Source organism: Osmerus eperlanus, chromosome 4 (assembly GCF_963692335.1).
Source record: "Osmerus eperlanus chromosome 4, fOsmEpe2.1, whole genome shotgun sequence".
Classification (NCBI taxonomy): Eukaryota; Metazoa; Chordata; class Actinopteri; order Osmeriformes; family Osmeridae; genus Osmerus; species Osmerus eperlanus.
The window spans coordinates 16906856-16929907 of NC_085021.1; the positions used below are offsets into that span (position 1 = coordinate 16906856).

General features: G+C 43.6%; 3 protein-coding genes across 7 annotated transcripts in view; 1 reads left to right on the forward strand and 2 right to left on the reverse strand.

The window, feature by feature from the left end:
- Window positions 1-12289, reverse strand: part of skia (v-ski avian sarcoma viral oncogene homolog a) — a 58753-nt gene extending 46464 nt beyond the window's left edge. Inside the window, exon 1 of the mRNA XM_062459687.1 lies at window positions 10931-12289. Within this exon, the coding sequence (XP_062315671.1) occupies window positions 10931-11836 (906 nt within the window). The 5' untranslated portion in view covers window positions 11837-12289. The remainder of the gene's footprint in view (window positions 1-10930) is intronic.
- A 2379-nt stretch (window positions 12290-14668) lies between these two features.
- si:ch73-70k4.1 (uncharacterized) lies at window positions 14669-20472 on the forward strand. Its single transcript, XM_062459693.1, has 4 exons — window positions 14669-14950; window positions 15365-15509; window positions 17461-18188; window positions 19707-20472. The coding sequence occupies exons 1-4, from the start codon at window positions 14838-14840 to the stop codon at window positions 19777-19779; spliced, it is 1059 nt and encodes a 352-aa protein (XP_062315677.1). The 5' UTR covers window positions 14669-14837; the 3' UTR covers window positions 19780-20472.
- prkcz (protein kinase C, zeta) overlaps window positions 20152-23052 on the reverse strand; it is a 54572-nt gene continuing 51671 nt past the window's right edge. For all 5 annotated transcript variants that reach the window (XM_062459688.1, XM_062459689.1, XM_062459692.1 and 2 more), the window contains one exon: window positions 20152-22368. In XM_062459688.1, coding sequence (XP_062315672.1) covers window positions 22281-22368 — 88 coding nt within the window. In that variant the 3' untranslated portion in view covers window positions 20152-22280. The remainder of the gene's footprint in view (window positions 22369-23052) is intronic.

Genomic DNA, 23052 nt, shown 5'->3' on the forward strand with positions numbered 1-23052 from the left:
TCCCAGTCGCTGGATAGGCCTGTGTGGCCCGAGGGCAAGGTTCAGCAAAGGCCCTGACCTATGTGTGTGTGTGTGTGTGTGTGTGTGGAGTGAGTGTGTGTGCACAAAATTAAATGAGACAGATGATCCTTGTGAAGGAGTAGAGGTCAGATGGAATAACTTGGTTTGTCGCACACAGGCACACACGCGTGTGGAGGCAGATTGACAGGGGCCTGTATAAATGGCAGTAGGCATTATATAAACAGATGTCCTACTGCTTAAGACAGCAGCTCCCAGACTCCCTTTGAAGAATGAGGAGAGGGGGCCGACAGTGAAAATAATGCCTTTCTACTCAAAGGTAGTTTTCAGTAGGAGGGGGCAGTTACACATTCTACACATTTCCTTGTCTAGAGATCTACAATTACATCAATTATAAGGGTTTAAATAGTACTACAGTTTGTTCTGTGTGTGTGCGCTGCCTGAGTGTGTGTGTGTAGGAGTACGTTGATATGGTGTGAGTAAATCAGAGTGCATGTGCATAAACAATTTTGGTTCTGCATGTTTAAGTGTGTGTATAATTTACAATGAGAGATTATATGAGTGGAGGAGGGGGCAGGGGTTTGTGACGAGAAATCAATGGGTTTCACTTGAGCTCAGAGAGGTAGAGAAACAGAGGACAGGCAGAGAGAGAGGGGAAGAGAGAGAGGGAGAGAGAGAGAGAGAGAGAGAGAGAGAGAGAGAGAGAGAGAGAGAGAGAGAGAGAGAGAGAGAGAGAGAGAGAGAGAGAGAGAGAGAGAGAGAGAAGTGAAAGATAAGGAGAGGAATAAATAGGGACTGGGCTGTGGCGACTTCCTTAACCTGAGAAGCAAACGCCCTAGCCAGAAGGAGGGATCCACTTTCAACACATTGTTTTATTTAGTATCTGCATCGCCAGTTCATTTGCCAGAGTGGATCTAGGATGGGATTAATTGAAGAGATGGGTGACTTGGGGGGAGGAATGTCCAGAGACCCTAGGGCTAGGATGTTAATGACATTATAAGCCATTGTTTCCAACACTTCATTCCACAGGAGTAAAATGAGCCGGTGGGGCCCAACCCTCACACCAATACTGAGGCCTCAGCACGCACACCCACACACACACACAACCACACACACCCACACACACCACCTCCACTTCCTGTAAAACTGCAGCCAAGGTGTGGCAGGCAGCCCAGTGTGTTTCTTCATGCTGCCACGCTGGCAGCAGTATAAACTAATCTGTCTAGCTCTCCAATTTAGGTTGACATTTCCCACCCCAACTTCAACCTACACCTCGGCTGCTTCTCTCCTCTCTGTTGGTGCACCAAACTAAACTACATTCTTGGTCACACCATTCTGTGGTGGATTTCCTTATAACCTGGCTCCGCTAAGGTTGACTTGGTGACATTCTCGGGCAGCTTGCAGAGGAGATCCTTTCATTTCAGCTGCCTTAGGGGGGTATGGGCTGGAAGTGATTGCCTATTCCGTGGTGTGAGCTTCCACCAGTATACTTTATCTTCCCTCTATCTTTCTCTGTGTGTGTATTTGTGTGTATTTGTGTCTCTGTTAAACAGCCCAGACATTACAGTATGTACGGTAATCAACAGAAGCAGTTTATGCTCGCCGGTCAAGGTTTAGGACAAATGCTTTGTTGGATTGATAGGGCAATTAAGTCCATCTCATGTGGGATTAATCTTGTGTAAAGTTAACCCAAGCACTCCTGGCAGAGCCCAGAGCAGCCAGACATCTCAATGAGTCAGTAGACTAAACAGAGCAAAGATCACTGACGTTTACTGATTGTATCTCTGCCCTGCCCAGTAAACACAAGGAAGCGAACTTACTACACATTTCCCGTGCAGTCCAAAAATAAACACTGTTTCTTTTTTGGAAAACAGAGTTGCTAGGGACCTTTCTCATTTCACCTCAGTAATGGAAGGGTTTGGATTAAATGTATTAGGTGTCACAAAGTTAGCTTACTTCAGTACACTAGCCCTATACATCGGTATAAGTGGCTACCAATGGTCAGCATTAGCGACGAAGAAAGAAGAGAGGAGATGAGACAAGGGAGAGGAGGGGGCTCCAACAATGAACAGTCATCTCTGAGTCAGCCTCCAGGGAGACCTGATGACCTGACGGGGGGAGGGGCTTGTCATCTCATTCTGTCTCATCACAGAATCCCAGCTGATGCCCACTTGCAAAAAAAAAAAAAAAAGATGACAAAAGGTCAACAAACAAACCCCGTTGAGCAGGGGCTGACCCCCAGACACCCGTCCCTGCTCCTCCCCCTGCCAAACAATACCCCCCAGAGCTCCTGGGGGCTGCCCTTCGACATGGCTGCAACAGCGCCAGTTCTTTTTTCCCTTTTTTCAATTCAACGCAGCCTCAACAAAGAGGCGACAACAGAACACACCTCTGGCCTTTTCATATTTCAATGGCTGGCGCTCAGCTGGGTGGCCAAATGTCCATTGCGGCAGCTGACACCATGACTTTTAGAGGGGCTGTGGGTTATTCGATACATCCCCAGACCACATATTTAATGTTTTATGTAAACGTGTGTACGTGTAAATATATACCACGCTATTTCAAATTCTTTGCCCAAAGCAGAAGCTTAATTTGTATGTTGTATTAGCATCTTGTTAGCAGCTCCCTGCATTGCCTCTCCACTGTTACCATAACAGACAGGGGCGTCAGGTGGCTGAGCGGTTAGGGAATTGGGCTAGTAATCCAAAGGTTGCTGGTTCGATTCTCGGCTGTGCAAAATGACGTTGTGTCCTTGGGGAAGGCACTTCACCCTACTTGCCTCAGGGAGAATGTCCCTGTACTTACTGTAAGTCGCTCTGGATAAGAGTGTCTGCTAAATGACTACATGTAAATGTAAACAGACAGTTGAGGTATATAGATACGCTCTCTGCAAAGCTCTTGTCTTGTCGTCCTCCAGTTTCAATGTGCTAGTTCAATCTGCAACAAGATTAGCCAGACTTCAGGATTGGGTTTTAGCATTAGACCTGGGGGGGAGGGAGGAGGGGGGAGGAACAAGCCTGTCTCCTGTCTGTTTGCTGTGTTGTGAGTTATACCACACCAGCACACCTGACAGGGTGACTGCAAGTGTGTGTGGGTGTGTGGGTGGGTGGGGCGGGGGAGTGTGTGCGTGTCGGTCTGTCTGTCTGTGTTTTGATTCCAGGGATCTCGCAGGAGGCGTTGTGGAGGCGAGGTGGGGGTGGTGTGCGGAGAGGAGTCGAAGCCCCGTCACCGTGGGAGACAGACAGATGGGGATGGAAATGAGTAGGCAGTGAGCTCATGCTAATCTCCTCCCACAGCTGATCCAGGCATAAAACAAGCATGCACACAGACACAAACACACACAGTTATACACACAAACAGATATACACACACACACACACACAGACTTGCCCACGCACAATCACCCACTAAATGAGGCAGAATAGCCCATTCCTATTCAAATGTTCCCTTGCGCCTCACATTGAGATTTTGGCTAAGTAAACATTAGATAATTATATGAGTGTTAAAACAGCCTTCCTTTCAGCGGTAAAAAGAGTCTAACGTTTATTAAAAGTGTATTTAATGTGACAGATATATAAGAATTTTTCTTTAGATTAGTGTTTGTGTTGCTGTGTGTGTTGCTGTGTGTGTGTGTGTGTGTGTGTGTGTGTGTGTGTGTGTGTGTGTGTGTGTGTGTGTGTGTGCGTGCGTGTGTGTGTGTGTGTGCGTGTGTGCATGTTTGACTTCCTTCATCAGACATCTGCCTTGAGGGAGCTGCTCAAAGGCATGTGATAGGCTGACGGGACTGAAAGAGCAGAGAAGGTGAGAGGGGTCATCATTTTGGGGGTCATGTGACAGGCTGCTCCTCCAAACACTGGGACGATCTAAAGGCCCGGCGTCACCAACACAAAAGAGAGGTCCTGGGCTGAGGCAGCAGAAAAGTCGCCTCCCCATCCCCCGGCCAGCCCCCATCCCCCGGCCAGCCCCCATCCCCCGGCCAGCCCCCATCCAGCCAGCCATGTCCCCCGACTACTCTCTCACACTCTGTCTGTATCCTGTATCCACAGAAATCCACTGCCTTCTGCACTTTACATAAAACCCACACAGGCTTGGACAATTAAAGCTCTATAAATTCATACTCGTCACTAACACAAACTGGAAAGATACCATGATTGACCAGCACAATGACAAAGCAGAGATAAATTTACAGTAAAGGATCGTAAATGTAATTTGATGGTGATTTGAATGTGAAAAATGCCTTATTTGTATGACCTCTCTTGTTTAAAGAACAGCATACACGTTTATGGTCTGAACCCCTCCTAAACAGAGCAAGCACTGCATACCAGACACACAAGTACACCACAATCACCATCACCGCATCTATCTTTATCCACACATACATACCCAGACACAAGCGTCAGAAAAGGATGCCATCTCATTTTTAGAACTATGATTTACTGCAATATGTTCCTGCGAGTCAAAACAAACAGAATCTTCTTCCTGTGTGTGAAAAACAACTACAGTAAGACTCTCTGTAACAGAATGCTTTACTACAAAAAGCTTTTCTTACTACAAGGTCTGTGGCTTAGCTACATGGGTTAAAATCATCATCCTTGATTTAAAATCTGCCCGGGCATGCATATGTGAATTAAACCCAATAACTGGCCGGTCTCTGAGTGTCATTGATTCTCTAAGCGGACGCTTGTTGGATGATGCTATGAGTTCATGGAAGGAGGTTGGGGATGTCTAGTTAAAGCAATAGTTGGGATTGCAGGGCCATGTGTGCCAATGAATACTTCAAACCCCAAGTCCCCCTGCAAACAGTCTATCTCATTAAATAAACACGGAGGCCCTTGCCGTCTACGGTAATCTACCATCAATAATGAATAGCCATGAAAAAAATCGAAACATTGTCGTTCGCTACCCGGCAGTCTGTCGGTGTCATCAAATTGTGCCAACCAACTGAAAACCGTTTTTTTCACACGAAAGCAAAGAGAAGTCATTGGGTTCTCTCGTGTGATGTCACGACTGCATGTACCGGGGCATGCCCCAGGTTGCACTGCCATGCTAAGTGGAACTTCTTGCTCCATCGGAAGGTTGTGAACAACACCACAAGAAGTTCACTAAGCAAGGAAAAAGGCTTAAGTGAGGTTGATTTGCGTGCAGGTTCTTTATTCCTGAACACATTCACTCTGAACTTGGCATGCACCATTTAGAACCTCTTTCCCAAACAGGACCAGACAGCCCGGTCACACACAGGGTACCAAGGCAAGACAAGCACTCCAACCGTCTCCATACTTAAGAAGGGAGGGGGATCTCTCCACACATGGTCTCCTCCACTCCCCCAGCCCCGCCTTACAGCCAGCAGGTACATCAATGTACTCTCCAGCCCCCTCTGTCTCCATGATCACAGAGCCCTACGCAGTGCCTTCCATTAGTCATGTGCAGACGCTCCTGACGGATCCAGAGGCTGGGAGGCAGGGGAGGGGAAGGGCCACAGAGGAGGAGAGGGAGGCTAGACATTGCCCTGTGATGGGGGGTTGCAACTTCTGCTTTTTCCATGTATGTCTGCAGGGTTGGTGCTAATCCACAAGGGTGGTGGAGGGAGGACGTCCGTGTTAGTGCAAGAGTGTGTGTGTGTGTGTGTGTGTGTGTGTGTGTGTGTGTGTGTGTGTGTGTGTGTGTGTGTGTGTGTGTGTGTGTGTGTGTGTGTGTGTGTGTGTGTGTGTGGTGCAGTACATACACTACCTTGCTGTGTATACTGTGCGCCCAATCAAAGAAAGTGAAAATAACCACCACCCTGAAAGAAGCTACCTAGATTGTTTTCAGATGTGTCTTTGAACTCCTGATTAAGCCTCCGTCTGAACAAACCAGCCAAAACAGAGAGAATCCCTCCTTTTTAAGGCTTTGACTTTAAAGAGCTTGAATGGAATCAGCTGCCGGCAGGGAAGATATGAAAGGAATGATCACATCTCTTCTATTCTCCATCTTTTTCACACTCTTTTGAAGAATTTCCCAGACACGTACAGTTAAGTGTGTCACCTGTAATTCTCTGGCTCTCTGGCTCGTCATACATGGTTCTGTATTTTCTTCTTTTGTCTTTGTGTTTGTTTGAACAACATGAATACTTTTCATTCTACGGCACGATTCCTTCAAAGTTTTCTAGCCAGGGAGCCTCGGAGCAGATCTAAAAATGACTTTCTTCTCTTTCCTGCTGTTTTATTGGGAGGGTGGGAGTAGCAAAATAACGGTGGTTCTTTGGATGGTTTGCCGCTTGAAAGAGCGACAAAAATCCAAGCTCTGCAAATGAACCATGCATGGGGCAAATAATTAGTGGATGTCTCTTCACACACAAACTTAACTGCTAATTAGAAAAAAAACCTTCTTAATTGACTTGCATTTGCATATCATTCAAGCTACAAAGCAATTATAGTCCAAATGGTTAAAGGAGGTTTCCATTGTCCTTATCTTTCTTGCAGAAGCATCTGTTTATCAGTATGGAGTCTATCCCTGTGGGTCTGTCAAAGGAAGACGTCCTCATTGAAGCAGCTCACTATATCCACAGAACTATAGCAAAGCTAAATCAATTACATAGACATGGGCATTAACTGTAGCAAAAACGTTAGTCAAATTCTGACTTGATGATAATAATATCATCCATTTTTACCAGTATTTACCGTACATAACTCAGAGCCTTTCTTCACACAGTAAGTCCAAGCTGTCAATATTACATTGATCCAACTGACCATTTAGAGAGGTCTATCAAAAGAAAAGACAGACATGACTGTATGTAAGATGACAAAGTCTGGCAGGATTACTAAGATGGAGCAGGGTAAGAACCAAACTCATTTAGCTAGGTCTAATTTAATTAGCGACTTCCTAATTAATTATTTGGGCAAGCTGGCGAAAATTATGATTTCTTGTGTGTACAGACTACACATCGCACAGTTGTACACAAAGCAATCCACACATGACGAAACACCAAAACGTTTAATATAGAGCAACAGAAAGTGGTTTTAAAGCGGAGTCTGTATCACATTTTCCATAAAGAAAGAAGGAGAAAGAGACGAAGGGGATATTCTCTGCGGCCATTGATATGCATGGCTACCAGCTGTTGTGCTGTCCACAGAGTGGACATGGCTTGCTGTCAGAGGGCTTAGCAAGGGGCTGTGTCTTGCATATGAAACAGGACATAGCCTCATATTCCCTCAGGGAGTTTACTTCCTCTGCCTCCCCCCTCCTCCAACAAGCGGCCCCTTCAGCTGGAGGCCAGATATCCCAGTGTGCACCAGGACATTTTTGGGCACTGGAAGTTTAGAGGAAGTTTCAGCCTCTGTGAAATGGCTGGACAGGAGCCACACTTTGGTGCATTGCTTAAAGAATAACAAGGTCCCAACCTACTTGCAAAGGGCTGACTTGCAGACAGAGCCTTGCTTCTCCTGAAAGAATTTCTGTCTCTCTGCACTTTTGCCTGCAATTTAAGAGCACACTTTGACAGTCCAATATCAAAATGAAACCTAGTTTAGAGTTCCAGCAATTAAGAAATGTTAACTCCAAACTAACAATTGTGTTTGCATAAGTAAAATGAGCAAATCTTTTTTTCTTCTCTAACCACCAGAATACACTATTCACGGTATGCCACTTATGTCTGTCTGAACTGGGCTATTTGACAGTTCAGACATTCGCCACCAGCAATTAAACATGGAGGAAAAACTACTTGATTTTCCTGTCCAGAGGAGGGGGAGCGTAAAGGCAGGTAAACCTGTGTGAGGTTTGGTTATACTCACACACAGGTGCAGAAACATGTTTTATTCATGCCCTTTCAGAACTGTTTTCATTAGACACTTGCGTAATGTGTCCTTCTCTCTTCTCCTTTCTCAGGGAGTGGCTGGTCTGGTATGTAGCCACTGTCGCAACCCAGCCCGGCCTCAGACTAACTAGCATTTGCTGCTTGTCTGCTTCCTTATCCAGCAGGGTGTTTGTCTGAAACATGTCCATCTGGGTCTGATGGTTCAATTGACCTTACAAATTAGGTAGCTACATGCAAAAATGATAAATGTTGGAATACCTTTGAAAGCCCAATCAATTGTTTGCTAATCGCAGCAAAATGTTTGGTTGCTGGTCCAAATAGTATAAAGTAATTGTCTGTTAGGCTCTGAATGGCTAAGTAAGAAAACTCTCTCAGCCCCGTCATCCTTCCTATCTGCTTGGAGCAGATGGATTGTGTCTAAATCACATCATCTCTGGAGCCAAATAAAAGTTAGTGACCTACTAAAACTGCAGCCACAATCCTTATCTAAACATCCTTATGCGGAAAGCCACTGATTATGTTTGCCACCCACATGTGTACCAGCCAGAAACCATAATAAAGCAAGCCAACGCTGGCATGGTGAACTTAAAGAACTGCTCCACACCCTGCTAGTAAACTTTGAACCCATTCAATAGTTCACTGCACTTACTCACCCACCATTGTTTACATTCACACAGTCAATACTGCAACTCGGATACAAATGCACTTGCAATAGATTCATAAAGGGTGCTTGTCTGTGTAGCCTGTACCTCCATTGCCTAAAGGACTGTTAGCTAATACCCAGATCGCTGTGCATTGTGCCCATGACCTCACACATAAGGTGTCTTGAAAGACGGGAAGTCCTTCACTTCCTGTCTCTGACTGTAAGACTGCAGCGCACACTAACATAATACATGTATTAATATTAAAAATCCACCCATTTGAACCTCCCACAACATGCAAATATGTTTTTTTTGTCCATTTCATAGATAAGCATGTCTTACATATAAAGTCCAATAAACCCTAACAGTCTATTGCCTACTTCCTAGAATATTTCAAAGTAGCTCCCTGATTACAATGTGCTGACAAAGGAAAGCTCTCTAGCCATAACTTTAGCGAAGTCCAACTCTGCACATATTCCTTCATTTGCATTGCTTTTACCAAGTTGCATAAAACATGACCACATTTTTTGAAGCTACTCAAACAAGTGCTCTTATTACCAACTGGTAACACACAGGCATCCTGTGAACCCTTATGAATGTAGAAGGGGGCTTCTAAAGTGGGGGTCCTTGAGGTCCCCACTTGAGTCTAAATACAGACGAGTGCCAAGAGTTGGTGCTCACTGCCCATGGCCAGCCATAGCACTCTTTAAGCCCCATACAAGCGCTGTTGAATGTTAAATCTGTAGTGAGAGAATTGTGAGGACCTGTTTGTAAACACTTCCACTTTGTTTGTGTGACCCACCAACAAGTCTCCAGGCATTCTTACTAACCCCTTACACCCTTCTCCTCCAATAACGCCAAATAGTAGATGAGTAGGTAATTGGGGGGAGGGAAGACAGTATGTGTGTGTGTGAGGTGAGTGGGTGGGTGGGTGGGTTGGTGGATGTGTGTGTGTGTGTGTGTGTGTGTGTGTGTGTGTGTGTGTGTGTGTGTGTGTGTGTGTGTGAGGTGGGTGGGTGGGTGGGTGGGTTGGTCGATGTGTGTGTGTTTGTGGGGGGGATGGTGAATGCCCCCCTTTGTTGGGATCATATTATGTTTCCACCACAATACTCCTATCCCTGCTTCATCAACTCTATTCATGTGTAACAGTTCATGCAAATGACCGCACTGGCCTTTCATTTGTGGAAGGGGGGGGGGGGGTCCTTTATCAGTCTCATTTGGAGGAAGAGAGCTGAGGGGGTTTGCCCCCCTCCCCCTCCCCACTGTCCCCATAGCACATACTTTAATCCCTCCATAGGCTCACAATCAGAGCACTGTCTGCTGAAAGCCCCAGAATCCCAATGTAGAAGTCAGGGTTAGGAGGAGGCCCCCCAAAGTCTTTACAGAATTCAATTATCCAAAAAGGTGAGCTTGGGTGGCACGGTAGACCAAGTGACATAGAGCCGCAAGCATGTTTGATAAGCTTTCCCTCCCCTTCATTTAGGTGGCTCATCGAGTCCATCTATGAATACCATTGAGGGAACTCGATACTAGAGGAATCATGCGTCCTAAACGCATGTAAATCACCTCCCTCGTCTTCTCATTCACATGCTAAAAGTTAGTAATGAAAGAGAACATTACGCACCGAGATATATTCAGTAAAATGTCACATTTTCAACACTGCACAATACAACGATCCACTCAGTGTGACCTATCTACCCGCAAATACACCAGACAGACATTAGGCGCGTAATTCTGCTGACAAGGTAGGCGTCTAAACTGTAATGGTCTCTCAAGGCAGACACAACAATCGGCATATCTCGCTCAAATAAAACTCCAGCCGCCGACCACCCCCTGGGAGCAAAAACGTGCTAAGCAGCTCGCCATTACGCATGGCAGAGTCCCTCATTAAAACACATCCACCTTCAAGTACCTGAGATAACGACGGATCGAACAGATCCGAGAACATGGGCTGAATACACTGCGAAGTGCGAATTGGATGAGTGGCAGATCGTGCCAGTCTGCTGCAGAACTTAAAATTTGAGGAGGCAAAGCAAACGTAACCCGAACTGGAGGAGTTTACTAACTTTTTCAAATTTAGACCAAATTCTTTTTTTTATCCTTTCGTATCCGAATGATATGGTGGAATGATGAATGATCGGTTCATCGTTCATTGATGACAATGTGTTGCTCAGTGTAACTGTATTAGGCTTATACTAGCCAATCACTAATCAAGTTGTGCCTTTCACACCCGTGGAGGTGTTTCATGGACAAGTAATGATTTTATGACCACCAGAGGCGTGTTGTTGTCATTTGCGGACAATTAGCAGCAATATGTGAACAACAGTAGCCTAACTAAATCCTGCAACCAGACACTGGCCTCGACATCATGTAAACAGAACGCTGCATATAGGCTTCACTACATGGATACAATGCAATAGTTCAGGAAATTACTTAGTATATGCAAATTAATGAAGGATAACTTGTAGCCTATACTACTCACCCTGGATGCTTTCCTCTTGTATTTGTTAGCGAAGTCAAATTTCTCTTTTATCTCGTCCAAAAGCTGCTCCAAGCGCACCTTCTCCTCTTTCCCAGTGTAATCCTGGCCCAGGAGAATGTATGCCCTCCAGTTGGCTGAGTCGAAGCCCCAGTGGCAAGTCCTGTTTTCCAAGGATTTGTGGCTGTGAACCACAAACTTGTGAGTCGGGTACATGAGTCTGCAGTCTATGCATTGGATGCATGCTGCGTTCGGACTGGTATACAGCTCGGGGACGAAAAGACCCTTGCACTTTCCGAAACACTCGTGGTACACTTTGAAGCTTTTCTCTGTAAGCTCAAGCTCCAAAGAACCTGAAAACTCTTTCTTGCAGTGCGGCGGGTACGTTCCCCCGTGAATCAGGGCATTGCACAAGCGCTCGGAATCAGTTTTGGTGATGAGACCGCATGAAGGCGCGGAGAAGGGCAGGATCCCCATGACTTTTAGGATATCCAGCTGATTCGCTGTGCACCTGGAGCAATAGATGTGGAGGTCGTCGCACACCGAGTTGATCTGCTGGAGGGAGAAATCCCGTAGGACGGTGTTGAGGATCTGCGGAAGACACAGCCGTTTCTCGCCGCCGACCACAAAACAGGAGATGATCTCGCTCTCCAGGACAGTCTCGCACCTCTCGGTGGAGCGATCAGAGGGGATGAACAGGGGCCCTGGCATCACTGGCGGCGGCTGCATTGGCAAATGCAAGACGGGCTCAGGTTCTTTCCCATCTTTCTTAAACAGAAGATCATGTTGCCATCTAGCAGAAAATGCCGCTGGTCCGCCGAGGGAGCTCATAGAACTAAGATGAAACTGCTTCAGAGTTTGTTGCAGTCCTGGGTGAGGTTGGAAGCTCTGCCGAGTTACAGTCTCCATGTTTCTCGTACTACTTTGAAAGCTGCAATTCCTTTCAGCAGTGGGTAACTAAAACAATTTGATGCCAAGATAGGTCCCAGTTCCTTGTAATTCCAAGGTCTCCCAGAATTAGCAAATGCCAGAAAGCGCTTCATCAAATATCCACAGAAACAAGTCCTAGACAGTGACTTTCTTACACATTTGACTAGGCGACTGGTGACACCGGCGAGTTTTCTCCTGCAGTAGACTCCCGACTGTCCATATCTAAAAACGTCCCGCTAACTCCACAAAAAAGGAAAGTTGCCCTTTCAAGAAAAGTATTCGAAATGAACACAGTCTGATCTCTGAAGGTTACGAATACAGAATAAAATACAACGAAATCATTTTGGGTCTCCTTTCGCTGTCGAAAAAGCTACTGCAGTAGTGCCCGACGCATGTACTCTGTCTGCCCCCGCAGTTCGCTTTGCCTGTGTGGAGATGACTAGTCTGTGAGCTGGGCTGCGCTCTCTCTCTCGCTCGCTCACTCACTCGCCCCCCCCCCCCCCCCCTCTCTCTCTCTCTCTCTCCCTCCGTCGCAACCCCGCTCTCTCAGTGTTTGTGTGTGTCTGGCTCAGTCATTGAATCCCAGCCAAGAATGTGACTGACTCCGCAGGCTGGCTCTTCCAAGAACAAGCCGTCACTCCCCCACTACTGCCGCCATGTGCAGCCTTTGCAAAAGCGAAAAACGCACCGAGCTTATATGAACAATTTGTTTCACGACTGTAATCGAAAGAGTTAAGACTTTTAAAATACACATTAAATGACGGACCACAAGTTATTTTCTTGATCCGGTATAATTGCATTAAGTAGCCTACCTAAGTTATAGGCTAGGCCTAACACCGTTTGGGCGTGTAACAACTCAAAACATTACATTTACATTTGTTCATTTTACATGTATTCATTTAGCAACAAAGTATAACAAATTAATAGGCTAGTTACCGGACCTGTACATAATTAGCCTTTAATTACAATTTAATGTTATGCTTTTATATGCTACCAATATATCGGTATTCATTTATTGATATTCATTGATAATAACATTAAGGATTGTTATTAGTCCAACTATAAGGGGGTTAGGTTAGGTCCACACCACTTATTACGCACTAGCCTACATTGTGCCTATCCCTTTCATGCTATATTTCCACTTTGTGTTTTAGGTAAGCAGTTAATAAACAAACGATGAATCTTTTAATTAATTCAGTCCTAACCGTTACACCAGCAAGTGCCTAAATATCGCCTATATTATAACGTAAGAATTTCACAAAGGCAGTGTCATAGTTACATTTATACTAGACAGAAAAACTTTGAGTGTGTGTGTGGGGGGGGGAGGGGGGTCTTCCAATCAAATATAGTACAGTATGGTCTTATCTGGGGTCAAACGAAACGTTTGTTGAAACGAAATGTTCATCGTTCCTGTGGCTCCCTCTAGTCAAAGGGGAATGCAACTGCAACCATAAGGCAAACAGAGAACCCTTGGGAGGGGATATTAATAAGATAACACGTAGGCTATAGATGTACTGTAGATAATATTTTATGTGTTTTTATATTTATCGGCTATACTTGGTGAAGGTGTTCCATAGGCTATGTTATGTCTTATAAATGGTGGCTCGCGATACTCTTTTAAAAGAATGAAAGCGACCTCGGCCTTTATCTCTTTGGCTCAGGGCCCTATACCAGCGCTGGGATCTGCTGGCCAAAAAGCAAGAGTAGTGTCCTGTTACACTGGCATAACTGCATAAGGAGGGAGTATTGGTAGTGAGCGGGTAATGGATACAAGTGAGACGCGGCACATGCATACTTACTGCAGACCGACATCCTATCAAGACCAAGCATGACAGACAGCGGAGTGCTGTGCGCCAAAAAAGCGTCTCTTCCTCTCTTTAATGATTAATATAGCCTACTCTCAAGATGGAACGGTCCTCTTCTCTTTTCTCTACCTACTTACTACCTACCCACCTGTGTCTGTCTGTCTTGTCTGTCTTGACGTCTTTCTCTTAGGTTTTCAACACCGCTTTCTCTCTTAGGTGAAGTGAGCTCTTTTGGGAGTGAGTTGGCTTTTGGGAAACTACATGGTTATGCTATTTTTATACCCCTCCAACCTCCTTCCTGTAACCATGGAGACAGTGCACAACATTGGACCAAAACTCCTAAATGACATAACCTTTCTTTCCAGGACTAAGGCGCCATGCCGCTTTTTCCCAGCGTAGCACCAGGCACCCACAGGTCTGCTTTTGTGCTTTCCTCCTCTGTGGTGAAAAAGGACTTACCCAGTGTCAGCAATCTAGCCTTCTGGAATACTCATCTTCTAGGGCACTGTTTCAGAGTTGGCCTCACCTGTTTTAAAGTGCCAGATTTTCTCATAGTGTTGTTATTCTGTTTGCCTACTTTCTCTCCTCGTTTCCTTCCGTTCTTTCCAGTTTTCCTTGTCTTTTCCATTGCATAATTATTGCCGCTCATAGGTCCTCGATATGTATCCAAAAGATTCCCACCACCATTTTATTATCACAACTTTCCATCTCCTATGTAGCCTATGTGTCACAATCAGTTGTCGGCTAATTGTTGAAAGTTATTGCGGCAAATCAAATATTAGGTATTAGGCCTATTGAAGGTATAAAGATAAAACAAGTGCTGAATGCACAGACATGTTGGAACCACTATGCCATCAATCTGAAGTTAAGTAGGCTAAATATAGGTCTCATTTCATGTTTCAGTAATCTTTGTGTTCAGCTCTGCATGAATCAGCTACAAGTTTAGAAACAGAATATGTTTCAGAAGTTTCCGTATTCCAGCCCAAGTTACAAAGTAGTCTGTTATAAACGATCACAGAAACACAGTAGCTTGTTTGCGTCCACGCGTTGACGTCAGCAGAAAATACGGAAGTAATTTTAATCCATGCTGGCGCGAAAATCTAACTACAGAAGGGAAATAATATTGTACACTTAGGCAAGTGTCGAAGAAGACGTTTTCATTTTATAATGTTAATATGGCAGAAGAATATAACAAATCTAGGTTTAAAAGAAAAAAGCTGTTAACCGATCCTTGCCTAACAGAACTTGTAATCTACAATAAATCGTCCGAGGGCTGCGAAGCAAATAGGTAATGTAACGATTAAAAGTTTCTAATGTTACACATCAAGTTCAAGCTTATCCAGCATTAACCCTTGTGTTATCTTCGGGTCATTCTGACCCATCAGTCATTGTGACCCACCGTCGTATTGCGACAGATTTACTGCATACAAAGACAAAGTGAAGCATTTTCTTTTAACAGCTAGGCTGTCTCAGACCCCCCACATTGCAAAGGTTAAAAGAAAATTATTTTAATTTGTTTTTGTATTGGGTAAAATTGGGTAAACACAACGATGGTTCATTATGAACCTTTGGGTCATGTGACCCGAAGGCAGCACGAGGGTTAAACCAGACACTAACTGGCAATTCTATTTTCTAGTTTGATGACCACGATATTGCAGATACAATGGTAACTTGATAACCTAAGCTTGATAACCTTTTGCAGGTCGGCTGTTCACGCACATGAATGGTGGGTCAGGGATGACCTGTCTGGGGTAGAACGTTTGTGGACCATTTCTCTCAAATCTGCTCTGCAGTGTTTCGAATCAGAGTCATGGGGTCCAGTTCCAGATCTTCCAGCGACCTTAATAGTATGTCATGTCCTTCCTTCCTTCGTACATATGCCATCAAATATTAGGAATTGTTTTACAGACATGTAAAGGATTGCAACGCTACAATTAGTTTACTGAAGAGGTAGCATGTAAAAAGGTCTGTCAGACCATTTCTGCTGTGACAATGATCATGATAGTTTCTCTTTTTATGTTCATGAACTGGCAATGACACTTTGTATTATTAAATTAAATTATGATAGCCTATGTCTTTTATAGCATTCACAGAGGTATAAAGAAGCCAGCTTGTTAGCCCATTCTGTGCTGCTGACCTAAGCAAAATGTCTGATGTGGTCCAGACTGGCATAGCCTGGCTGTTACAAGCTCTGAGCACTCCACTGGCAGTTCTGGGTCATACGCAGCATGTGAACCAATCACTATGACAGGTAGCTGATTCAACCTTACATTCAGTAAATAATTTACTCTGGGGGCAACTTGGAGTAAGACCTTGCATGAGCCTGATGCTCCCCCTGAGCTAGCTTGCTAGCAGTAGGCTAATGTGACAGACATATGGCCCAGACTGAATGAAATTACTTATGGCTTTGGGATAGTCTTGTCATAGTCTTTTTAGGGTTTCTCCGGTAGGAGGGAACCTATTGTTTTTGTTAGTATTCCTATTATTATTATATTTCTCCATGAAATGGCTCAATAGCTCCAAAAGTCCTTGTCCCCATTTTTTTTAAATTTGGCCCAATGATGCAAAAGGTCACTCACTACTCCCAGACCGCTAATAGCCCACATACACCCATAGGTGGCGCTATAAGCCACGCCCAAAGTCTACGTGATTTCCCCTGTGCCCCATTACTCCAAAATGCCTGAAAGTTGGTATGCATGCCTTATTTATCATGGGGAACAAAAAAGCCTCAAAGACCCATAAGGTCCGCCATGATAGATTTAGCTGTACTGTCCAAATTTGGTACAACTTCAAAACTTCTCCTCATGAACCATAGATCCAATCGACTTGAAATTTGTTACATATTCAATCTTTATATAGGGTCAAATGGAAAAAGAAATGCAATACAAAATGGCTGAAAGGGGTGTATTTATGTAAATGTATACATTGCCTTAATATCTTTGTGTCAATAAATCAAATATAATTTTGACTGATGGTTTTTCAAACCTAATAGAGTTCAAGATGACATCACTTTGAAGTACCATACGCAATTTCACCTTGATATTTCAAAATATAATTGAATTACAGCTGTTTTCTGTAATTCAACAATGCTTGCCACAGGAGAAACAGCTGACTTTTTTTTATACAGTAACTGACCATGATAATTCTCAACACTGAGAGTAGCTCTATAGTCAGAGATGGTGTACTGCAAAGTGCAAGGTCATAGGTTCAAATCCAGCAACAGCCTTTGGGCCTGTCATAATTCAGAATTTCTGTTTAGTTGAACAGGATGACATCGTTCTGAAGTACCATACACAATTTCACCTTGATATGTCAAAAGATGACTGAATTACAGCTGCTTAAACTTTGTCCCAAAGCTGACGAAAGCTATTACTCTGCCTTTTCTATTCATATAAATGCAACAGTTGATGTGTAGCAGAGAGGATAGAGAGGCTGACTTGCAACCACATGCTCTTGAGTTTGAATCTCCATTCAGCCTGTTGTTGTTTGCCAAACATGAAGTAATTTTGCTCTCTTGTTGTCCAACTCTTGACCTTCTACAATGTACATTTTATAATATTTTGCCATTTTGCGGAGGAACCTGCATCGCTACTTCCAGCTATATTTTGGTTTGTTTTTTAACAATCCTTTTTTGGATGCACTACATTTACTGTCATCTTCCAAAAAATGCCTTGCTCTTTCCGCCTGTTGTTTTCTCTCTAACGCCCCCTTCTCCATCTTGCACTGACTCTGTTTGCTCTCATTATCACCTTCCATCGTCTATCACATATTATCACCCCATCTCTCCTTTTGTCCTAGACATCCAGTAAGCCCAAGCCTAGTGAATGGAGATGGTGCAACCTCAGTGAAGAAGTGATTCCATTTCCCGAGCCACCTCCTCCCCCATGTCCTCCCGTGGTTTTCCTTTCTCCTCCACCCGACTCTCTCCATCTCAGTCCGCCTCTAGAGAGGACTCTAGCTGCTCCAGCAGAGTCTAGGAAGACATTGTCCACCCTTGGTCTTCTGAAACATACACCATGTCAGCAGTATTTGCCAGGAGAGGGCACAAGTAGCACCGGGCAAGGCCACACCTCCAGGGACAATAGTAGCAAAGAAAGGGGACCCGAGACCACCCTTAAGGTGAGAGGAGACAAAAAAGACAACATGGCAAAAACAGGACCCCCCACATTGCAGCACAACACAGTCTATGCACGCTCCACATCACTCCCTGAAAGTAATCATCATCCCTCCACACAGCAATGGATGAGAGGATCATTACCAGGATCCAGGAGCGATGAAAAAAAGGTGGAGGAAGAGAAGGAACAGGGGAGTCTGATCAAAAGGCAGCTACCTGCACACCGGGGGGAAGCCTCTGACAGCTGCACTGCCACTACGAGGGTGGAGGAGATGAGGAGGAAAGGGGAGAAGGAGGGGGTGGTGTCTGGGAGCTGTGGAGTTGATCCTGGTAGGGGTAGAGGAAGTGAAGAAGCAGCAGGAAGAGGAGGCATACAGAGTTGTCCCATGTGTCTGGTGGTGTTCCCTGCTGGGTAAGGGCTGCACCTCACCCACTCTGTATTCAACATGTTCATCTGCTCTCTCTCTCCCTCTCTCTCTCTCTTCCTGTCTCTATCTCAGTCTTTGTTGTGTCTGTCAGTTTTTCCCCAGTCTCTCTGTGGTTATTTTTTGTAACTTCCAACAAAAAAATATGTGATTTGGTTTGGGAGATGATTTCTCTTTAATGAATATTCAAGAAGTGTCTTCTCTGTAATTCTACCTTTTTAGACATTTCCCTCATTCCCCTTCTCAACTCCCTTAATGATGTTTCCTCAGCTTGGGGTTATGAAGGGGTGGAGTTGTTGCATTTGGGATTGATGCAAGATTTGATCTCCCCTACATCCAGTATAGTATTTAAATACATTTTAGACCTACTTCAGCTTTATGTTTATACAAGTGTGTTGGTAATAGCATTTCACTTCCCTAATCCATACAAATTGGCAGATATAAGATTGGATACAATAATGAGGAGGAGAAAGAAGACAGTAAATCGTTGGATGAAATGGGTCAAAAAGTCAACGCGATGTTTTGGTAAAGTAGAGGATCTGAGTGAGGGATGGGGTGAAAAAAGCAGGGTTCTTGACCAGAACCTCTCTCTCTGAACAAGCTGGTCTTTGTGTTGGCCTGGGCCTGGTCTGGGTCTGGCCCTACGTCGTACCCTGCTCCCCTCAGCCAACTGTGTGTACCTTGGCTCTGGCCACACAACCCTGCTGTACTCTTGAGTGCTCTCAGCCCTGTCCAGGAACAATGGCTAGCTCTGTCTGGAGATGTGCAGATATAGAATGTGAAATTAAAGGAACTCAAGGACAGTCATAGATAGTGGTCTCTCCATCTTCACTCTATCTCTCTCGCTTTCTACTGTCTCAAGACTACACCCCCTATTTCTACCTGTGTAGAACTGAAGAGACATTAAGAGGCTTAGCTGTAAAAGATCCATCTGGGTACGTGTGTATGGGTATTGACGTGTGAATGTACTATTCTAGGCAATGGGGTTCTTAACATTTCTACTTTAATTTATATTTTCAACAGTCTCCCGCACATTACCCTCAAGCAGAAAGTATGGGGGGTGGGGGGGTGGAAAGGAGGAGTAAGTCAATCGCAGCGGGGCTCTAAAGGAGAGTAAGTAAAAAGGGTAAAAAATACATGAGACCCAAAATGTGAGAGGGGCTCAGCAGGCGGAGGAGCCAAGGTGTCTGCTGGAGAAAAACTTCACCAAACTGCCATTCATTCAAAAAGTTAGTTTTAGATTTTGCTTTCAAGAGTAGAGTTAAAGGCCACCAATATATTGTTTGCCTTTGCTGTACATCTTTAAGCCAATTTTGTGCTGGTTGCTAAAATCATTGGGCATGATTTTAACATATACTTTGTTGATATATAAATAGCAACTTGCTGTTGGAAGCGTTTTGCAAATTCCTAATTCAACCAAATATACAGTTTTTTAATTAGACATTATCTTTCATGGGTTAGCATTGATGTCTAATTGTTATTGTTGTTCATGTTCTGCTCTATAGGTTCACTCAAATGGACTGTGACAGCCATCTTGCCCAGTGTCTGTCTGAGATGAATGTCGACATGGCATGGTGATCCATGTGGTCTCGACTGTGCTTCAGTGGACCTCCCAAGATTGGTTACATTTATTCAATAGAAGACTGGCTCCACCAAATCCATTTAAAGGACTATGAGTTTACACAATGTTACTGTTAGATTCATGTGTCCAATCTCGTAATTTTAAAGGTGAATGTGACCACTGAGTTAAATGGAATGACCAGTATACAGGTCAGCATGATTACTAATGATGATACTAATTTATAGAAGAAATGTATTAAAGACGGTATTTGTTGATAATTACCCATTAGTTATTCAACAGATGCTGGTATGTGAGATATAAGCACCAGGATTTCGCAGATAATGCAAAAAATAAATAAATCTGCTGTGGTTTACAAAAAGGGTCTCAGCTCACAGAAAACCTGTTTCATTTTTAATAATTACAGATATTTACAGAGATGCGTTAAAGCAGAATTAAGCACATCCAACCAGCAAATATATTAGAACACAAAAATTATGGACTGAATAGAGTTGTTTCCCCATTCTTTTTTTCTTACAGATTTGCATTTTTTTTTAAGCTTTTTTTTACAGATTTTTTTGTAACCATTGCTGTATTGTTAGATATCATTTCAACGACTCCCAGTTCTTCTGTTGGTCCCACAAGGAAATAAGTGTATGTTTTTCTAGAGATATCAAATAAAACAAGCCGTATGAATAAAATAGACACTGTGACATATGAAACAAGTAGAGTGAAATGGCTTTGAAAAAAAGGGAGCTCAATGATATTCTGTCCCTGTGAACCATGTTGAATGTGTGTATTCCTCTTGTGGAGGCAACTAATCAGAGACTACAACGCTAACGCTATCTCTTCAGTCTTTCTATCTTCCCCATTCATCATTGCTTCTTCCTCATCCATATTGGCCTTGCAGCTAATTGAGACCCTTTGACGGGGACTTACTCATTAATCCTATTACCCTGTTATCAATTTAATACGGATCAGATTTCATCAAATAATTCACATTCAAGTGGGATTTTTTTCTAAGAACAAATCAAAAATGTATAATTAAAAAGCTCATTTTTTATGATGGAATTAATCAGAAGCAAATTGTTCTTATTGAGAGGACAAGGTTTATCAATGTACTAATGTTGAATAATTCATTTATGTCTGTACATTGTGCTTCATGGATGATTTAATTAGATGTGTTTCTCATGATACTACCATTCCCAAGATTCTACATGGGCAATGATCTTTACTTTGTGCACTTCAAGACTTGACTAGCACATTTCTCATTTACGCACGGTGTGTGTATCAGTGTTAGACATGTTCATTCGGCTTTTGGCAAGGCTCTTGGTGGATGTTAAAACCTTCTAGGCTGACCACCAGGATGTCAGTTCTGAGAGCTCCATTTCCATTCACTAGCATTTGTAATCAGTGTATCACTGTGCATTCAAAGTCTAAATTCACCAGCTTGCAACAGATATCAAACATGGTTGGTAATTTGTGCAGCAGTGTATGTCAACCAATAAATTAAAACCCATTAAATATAGTATATTGTAGCTCTACAAATACTGTATTTGGATTGAGAAGATAAAATTCAACCATGTTTGAATCAAAAATGTGTCTGGCTACTGTGCTCCTAAAGTGAATTCATTCATTCCATTTTTAACCTTTGGACTACTGTGGTCTGTATGACTTCCCATGGTTGTCTACGGACTTACTCTTTAACTGGGCAGGTCAAGGGTATTTGAACAAGAGGTAAGTGCAATCAGGAACATGATGAATAGCAGATCTTTGAGGCACTTCTTAAATAAAAAGTTTTGACTCCCAGATAGATATTGTCCTGTAGTTCATGAAAATGCTGTGAATAGAAAAAAAATCTAATTCCATGGTCATGAATGAAAATGCCACTCTGCATCGATAAAAAGGCATCGTCAAATTAGACTCTCTACCTACATTATAATACATAATAACTTAGCATTTTTTCCTTCGTCATTGTACATTCTGGTTTTGTTTGAGACAGGGCCTCCTACAAGATAAAAAAAAAGAAGTAATTAACAAAAAAAGTGCACATATACTTCAAGTTCTAAAGAAGAACTGTCATATTCATCCAGGGATGCGAAGGGTTAAAATCCTTTTACGATGGCAGGCACAGAATGAAGAGTAGCTTTCTGTTCAAATTACACAGCCAGTCGTGCTGAGACACATTGACAACAGATTCCGGGTAAGGGGGATTCCGGAAAAAAGACAGAAACAGGAGGACAGTCAACAACAGTTTGTGTGGACTGTTCTGTGTTCCAGTGTCGTACTGTTGATGCCTCCAAACATGGAACATTGCAATGAAAATGATGCAATGCATTATGGGATCCACGAACAAAGAAAAGAGTCTTGCACTTGTGTTCACAGATCTGGAAGTTTGTCCTCCCTTTTCCTCCCTCCATCACACAGTCCTCTGCTAGGCGAGTCTCTAGTTGATTTTGGCTGAGACAGCGGGTTGGACAGACGTACAGTAGGTAGGTGAAGGAGTGGGCGTGTCTCTCCTTCATACAGACTCTTCCATGGATAGCAGCAATGGGTTGATGTACTCAAATCCCTCAAACTCCGACTGGTCTATTCTTTTGATGACGTCCCTAGGAGAAAGAACAAGAATGACAATTAGCATTGCTATGTTTTCCCAGATTGTGTGCCTCTGCGCCATTTTGGGATTTCAGAGACAGACGCTTGGTTGGTTGTCATTTGTGTCACTAAACCACCAGTAAACTTAAACCACATCAACAACAAAAACAGAGAAGGTCCCTTACTGGATACCATCTGTCCTACAACACAGACAATAATATTCTAGTCTAAATGTTCTAGAACAAGTATTTGTTTTAATACATTTAGCTAAATCCCAACAAAAAACAACAACAGCTTTTTGTGCTTAAAATGAGAGGAAAAGAGAGAACATGACAGAGTAATCAGTAGTACAACTCTGAATCCCCCTGCTCTGTTCTCGGCATGCCTTTTCCATTAACAAAGCGGTAATCATGGCTAAATGAAGCGGGGCCGTGTGACCGGGTCTTGAGTGGCGGAGTAAAAATAAATGTACTCCCGTTGCTGCTGCCTCTCCAACAGCTACAGGCTTTTTCCTCATCTGCCATGGTAAAGAGGGCTAACCATACTTCCTAGGAAAGTGAGTGTGAGTGGAGGGAAGAGGGGGGAGGGATAAAGCCACTGTGATGTGTTTTCAAGTTATTCAGGTTAAAACTGGTGGCCTGGTCGAGTTTTTACTTAAGGACCGATGGGACAGAAAAGGTATCCATCCCACCTGCCCA